Source organism: Protobothrops mucrosquamatus, unplaced genomic scaffold (assembly GCF_001527695.2).
Source record: "Protobothrops mucrosquamatus isolate PMUCROS unplaced genomic scaffold, P.Mucros_1.0 scaffold4870, whole genome shotgun sequence".
Taxonomy (NCBI): domain Eukaryota; kingdom Metazoa; phylum Chordata; class Lepidosauria; order Squamata; family Viperidae; genus Protobothrops; species Protobothrops mucrosquamatus.
In genome coordinates, this window is record NW_015390758.1 from 24,302 (window position 1) to 30,608 (window position 6,307).

General features: G+C 45.9%; 1 protein-coding gene across 1 annotated transcript in view; it reads right to left on the reverse strand.

The window, feature by feature from the left end:
* LOC107299401 (syntaxin-4-like) overlaps positions 1-6,307 on the reverse strand; it is a 31,101-nt gene that overhangs the window by 15,021 nt on the left and 9,773 nt on the right. The window contains exons 3-6 of the mRNA XM_015828764.1: positions 3,510-3,609; positions 1,750-1,824; positions 1,514-1,584; positions 1,312-1,420 (exon numbers count right to left, since the gene is read on the reverse strand). Coding sequence (XP_015684250.1) covers positions 1,312-1,420; positions 1,514-1,584; positions 1,750-1,824; positions 3,510-3,609 — 355 coding nt within the window. The remainder of the gene's footprint in view (positions 1-1,311; positions 1,421-1,513; positions 1,585-1,749; positions 1,825-3,509; positions 3,610-6,307) is intronic.

Consider the following 6,307-nt stretch of genomic DNA (forward strand, 5'->3'; position numbering starts at 1 on the left):
GATCTCCCCTCCTTCCGCCGCGCCCTAAAGACATGGCTTTTTCAACAAGCGGGTCTGGCCTAGGGAATTTTAGTGGGGTTTTTAAGGGTAATTTTAAGGGTAATTTTAACGATTGGCCTTTTCAAATATTTTCTTTTAATTTGGTTTTAATGATATTTATTGTACTGTGGTTTTATAAGGCTGTTAGCCACCCTGAGTCCGGTGAGGAGAAGGGCGGGGTACAAATTAAATTATTATTATTATTATTATTATATGGCAACCTCCGAGTACCACCAGTCACCTTACAACGTGTCAAAAACTTGATGACCAAAAAAAAAAAAAAAGGAAAAAGTGATAAAATACAGGTAGTCCTCGACTTACAACAGTTTGCTTAGTGACTGTTCGAAGTTACAATGGCACTGAAAAAAGTGCCCCCCAAGCAGCAGCCGAGCAAGACACCTGCCTGCCTGCCCGGTGGCGCTCTTCCTCCTGTCCGAGGTTTTCATTGTTGTGAGCATTTCTGTTGAGGATTGGCAGCGGGGGTGGGGTGGGGTGTTTGGTTTTTATTCCCCCCGTCGGATGGGTGGTTGCAGCAGGTTTTGGTCACTTCACATGACCCTGGGACACTGTGACCGTCATAAATATGAATCAGTTGCCAAGCATCTGAATGTAAATCACAAGACCCTGGAGAGGCTGCAACATTCCAGCTGATCGGCGCTTCTTCTGGGTTCAGCAGAAGCACCAGGATCAGCGACGAACTCCAGCTGGATCCTGGTGCTGATCCTGGCGCTTCCGCTGAGCCCTGACAGCCCTGCAGCTCCAGCCATCTCTCGCTCAGGCTTGTGCGGTGCTGCCACCGGTTCAGCTCATTCCCCTTCCCCGCTACCATTTTTCTAGGATGGTCGCGTACCACCTGCCAGGTGCCAATGTACCACAGGTGGTACCCGTACCCCTGGTTGAAAAGCCCTGCTCTAACAGGTACCTTTATTTGCAATAGTGGCAAATATCTGTAGCTCAGGTGTAGGATGAGAGTGAAGGTTCATTCTCCGAGCTTGTGGGTTTGTTTCCGAACGTTTCGTTACCAGGCTACCATCTTCAGCTGAATTTAGGGGAGTTTTATGTATCTTTGTCCCAAATAACTAATATTTTGAATCTGGCTGAGCAGCTAACTGGCCACCCTCTGGGACTTGCCTTAGCCATAAAATATCCAAGTATCTTTGGCTGTCACACTCTTTCTACAGCAGGCCCATGATTTGGGGCAATCCTACAAGATGATTTGACATTAAAATGCAGTATTTTCTGTGCCTAGCAAAGGCAACCACAAATACTCACTAATCTGTAGATGCCGTTTGATGCGCTCCAGATTTCGGTCTCGGTAGTCAGATTGTATGGTGTTGCATTTATTGATGAGATCCAAGAATTGTTGGGTAAGGATCCCATGCTGAAGCAGAAATGTACATAATGAGTTATGCAGACCATTTCCGCCTCCTCAGCTTGCTTCCCCATCAAGGCAACCGTTTGCGTTGCTTCTCACCTGATTCCTCTTCATTCGGTTGTTGAATGAATTTCTGTTCTCATCTTGTTCCTCTTTCGTAGGCTCAATTTCTACATAATCAAAAAGTGGCTACAATGAGATTGTAATGCTTATTTCAAGAAAGAGAGATCTGAGGACTAAAATATTTAATTTTTCAGAGCACTAGATACTAATTCCCAAGCCGAAGAGTCAAGATACAACCCTCTTTGTTTTCCTCGTAAGTTGTGCGCACTCACTCTTCAGACGGGCTCTGGTGTCTTTCGCCAACTGCTCGATCTCTTCGCGCAGCTTTTGTAGGCCTTGCTTCGTGTCTAAGAAAACACAAGTGAAAATTCAAGAAGGTGCTATTTTTCATCATATCCAATTCTTGCAAGCTTTGCAACTGAGCTACGCTGCCCCCCCTCCCACCTTTCCTCCGGGAAACTAATCAGGAAACTATCTGTAAATGAGGGGAACAAATTTAGTCCTCGTTTAGCGAACAGCAATAGGGACCCATCAACCCAATTAAGCAAAGCAGCCACAAAGCGAAAAATGATGTGATCATGACTGTTTGTGATTTTACACAGGAGACCCCTATCAACTGACTGTAATGGCAAACCTCTGACTGAGAGACAGAAGTGCAAATGCGGGCAATTAGTCAGAAAGTTACTTTTCACTGTAACTAGGAATAGTTGTCTGAGGCAGTCGCTAAGCAAGGACTGCTGTGGTGACGCAGTGGTTAGAATGCAGTATTGCGGGCTAATTGTGCCGACTGCCAGGAGTTCAATTCAGAGCAGCTCAAGGTTGACTCAGCCTTCCATCCTTCTGGAGTCGGTAAAAATGAGGATCCAGATTGTTGGGGGCAACAGGCTGACTCTGTAAACTGCTTAGAGAGGGCTGTAAAGCAGCGTGAAGCGGTATATAAGTCTATTGCTACCTGCAATCCATTGTACGTCACACCAACTTCTTCCTAACCAATCCTGCAAAAATCTGTCTCCTTTATTCCTGTGCTGAAAAGTCTGATTCATAACTGCTTATTTTCTTCTGTATAGGTAGCTCTAGCTTAGCAACCACAATTGGTACTGGCAGTTCTGTTGCTAAGTGCCTCAATTGCCTAAGCGAAATATCACGTGACCACAGTTTACAATTTTATTTCTGTCTTCTCTATTAACGCGGTTTGTTGTTGCAAGCCGGTTCTGAAATGGCCCGAATGGTGATCACATGATTATGATGGTCATAAATTCAAGGGTTGATTGCAAAACTTTTTTTTATGCTGACATAATTCTCAATGGTCATTTAGCAAGGCAGTCAGGAAGTGAGGACTCCCTGTACTTTATAGTTATTTCTCTTCAGTAGTCTCTCTCTTTCTCTCTCCAAACCTCAGTTCTTATATTTCTACTAAGAATTCTACTGCCAAAATAATTCTTCTGACTCGATTCACATAGCACAAATTCCTCGCCCTTATTTTTAAATCTATCTTAAACCCAACTCATTTTCTTTCAGTTCTTGTTATAGTCAACCACACTGGTTTCTATTCCTGATTCTTACTCTCAACTAACCAAAGGTCTCTTGCTTTCTTGATCAACACTGACTAATCTTCCTTGCTGCCTCATTTGTGTAAGTCACCTGTTTGAAGCATGTTTCCTTTTTCCGCTAATTTCTTCTCAAAGATGGTATTTCCTTTCCCATGTCATCTTATGCCTCGGTTCTAGTTTAACTAAAGCAGTGTTTCTCAACCTTGACAATTTTAAGGCATGTGGATTTCAACTCCCAGAATTCCACAGCCAGCAATGCTGGCTGTGGAATTCTGGGAGTTGAAGTCCACATGCCTTAAAATTGTCAAGGTTGAGAAACACTGAACTAAAGCTTTAAAGAGGGATTGCAGCATTTGCAGTTAGTTTTCTGTTTGTAATTTTGGAACGTGTCACCTCGTAAGCAACGGCCTGCAACACACCCTATATATTTAAGCCCACAGGTCATACGCTGGCAGATTGAAACATGATAATTGGAAACCTACTGTCATCGGGGATTGGTGAAGCCAGGATCGTAGTCTGGTTTTTCTCTAGGTCCTTCACTTTGCTTTCCAGTGTCTTCAAGGCTTCACGGATGCCACGTGTCTATAAAGGGGATAAATGATATAACGAGAAGGTCAGTTATCAATTACTAACTCCTGGCCTTGTCTCAGAGAGCTCAGAAACATTGATGATACAACTGGTTCTTCTAGGTCGGTGGTTCTCATCCTGTGGTCCATGATGTCATCACGGGGAGGGGGGAGTGTCTGTGAAGTCTTGAAGAAATGTTATGATTTAAGTATTGAGGATCCGTGGCCGTAAAAGGTATTTAAAGGACGTCCGTGGTGAAAAAAAGGCTGAGAACCACTGTTCTAGGTTCTATATCTAGGATCTATAGCAGTGATGGCGAACCTTTTAGAGACCGAGTACCCAAACTGCAACCCAAAACCCACTTATTTGTCGCCGTGGCCCACTGGGTGGGCATGGGTGTGGTGGTCATGGCAGACTGGGTGGGTGTTGCCAAGGTGGGTGCGGTCACCTCGATGTTGCTCATAGGAAGGGACGCCTGTGGGGGCCGGACAGGATTGGGGGAGATCCAGGGGGTCTCTGGCAGGTGGGGCGGTGGGCAGGAGGCTCATCCTGCGGGGTAAGGCGAGGCAGGGCGGGAGTGCCATTGTCGCAGGGCAAGGCGAGGCAGGGGCCGGGGTGTCTGCTGCCTGACACCATCGGCCCCTGCACACAGAGGCCAGCAAGCGCATGGGGGCCGACAGTGTCCATCAGCAGCCACAGCCTGCCGGCCCCTCGACCAGCGCACTCTGGGGCTCCGCAGCCCGCCGCCAGCAGTTCAGAGAAGCCGCCTCTGAGCTGGACAGCAGGCCGACAGCTAAGGAGGTGATGCAGTGGGTTGTGCCTGGGAAAAGGAGAGCATGCAAGGCCAGGAGGGATGGGATGGGGGGGAGGGAAATCAGCCGTGCTGGGATGCATCCGGCCACGTGGGACCTCAGCGAGTTAGCAGGTGGCTGGTTGAAGAGGGACGGTTGCCATCTCCAGGGCATGGTGCGCGTGCCCATAGAGAGGGCTCTGAGTGCCGCCTCTGGCACGTGTGCCATAGGTTCGCCACCACTGTTCTATAGATTTTTTTTTTAAAGTATTTCAGAAGAAGAAAATAATTACAGGTAGTCTTCACTTAATAACTGCCCTTTTTAATAACCATTCAAAGTTACTGTAGCACTGAAAAATTAACTTTACAACCTGTTCACCCTCTTATGGCCACTGCAGCGTCCCTGCAACCATTTGCCCACTTCATAGCCAAGCTGAGTTAACGGAGAAACTGGAAGATTTCAAGTCACAACCACACGTCTTGCTTAATGACTATGCCACTTAGTGACAGAATTGCCGGTCCCAGTTGTGGGAGTTAAGTGAGGCCTACCAGGCAGCAAAGTGGGCAGCGGCATGTTTTTATACGCCGTTGTTTTTATTTCTTTCAACAACCAATAGTGCACCATACAGATAGTCCTCGACTTACAACAATTCATTTGGTTTCCGTTCCAAGACAGAACGGCACTGGAAAAAGGGACACGAGCATTTTTCACACTTACGACCACTGCAGCATCCCCCACGGTCACGTGATCCAAATCCAGACGCCGGGCAATTGGCGTGTACTGATGGTGTCCTTGGATCAGAGGATCACTTTTTGTGACCTTCCGACCAGCAAAGTCCACGGGGAAGAAGCCGGACTCACTCAACAACCGTGTGACTAACTTAACAACTGCAGTAATTCACCGAACAGCTGCGGCAAGAAAGGCCGTACAATGGGGGCAAAACTCACTTAACCACCGTCTTGCTTAGCGACAGAAATGTTGGGCCTAATTGTGGCCGTTAAGTCGAGGACTACCTGTACCACTTTCAATTTCTGACCACTTTTTGCTTAAATTTCCTCTGTCCATTTTTGGTAAGCACTTTATTAAGACGCACTGTACACATTTAATCTACTTTAGTTTTCCCTTCTTATAAATAAACCCACAAATGTTCACTCCATTTTCACGTTACATAAAACCTCCATCTTTAATGCATTCGTTTTCAGACCCATTCTTTCCTCATACAGTCCAGCGTGAGCTGCGAATCATCTTCTCATCTAACACTGCAGGCTCATCTGCAGGCAAAAGTACACACACGTTCTCATTCCCATCCGGCGTATTTTTACCGACGCTACAGGCGCTACACTCCTTATACAATTACCCGTAAACAGATTAAACAACCAGAGGGATTTCTTATAGCCTTGTCCCTCCGCAATATCAAATCAACTATGTACTAAGCATTCCGTTTTTCTCACACGTTTCTATTGTATACCACTCTTAACTGTATTCGGCAAACATGTATCACCACAAATTGCAACTCCACATTCGAGACAGGGACAACTCGCCCTGGTCGACTCACTGTGGGAAAACTCGCTGCGGGACAATTCAACACGCGGGATAACTCGAGAGAGAGAGACAAGAGTAACTCAGTGCTCTGGTTCACCCCAGTCTGAGTTGAGAAGATACAAATATAAAGTGAGATAAGGTCCACTACTATCCATTTGTCCCACACTGAATTGTCCTGTGGCATGACTCCTGGGAGGATCCATAGTAGAGTACAAAAGTAAAGAACACCAGGAGAAAAAAGAGACTCTAAAAAATATATTTAATGGTTAAAACCAACAAGACAATGCATGGCTAAAACCTATAAAATTGTTCTTTAGAAATCTTACAAGAATTAAAAACCTAGCTTTCGTTGGCAAACTGCCAACTTCCTCAGGGCTGTA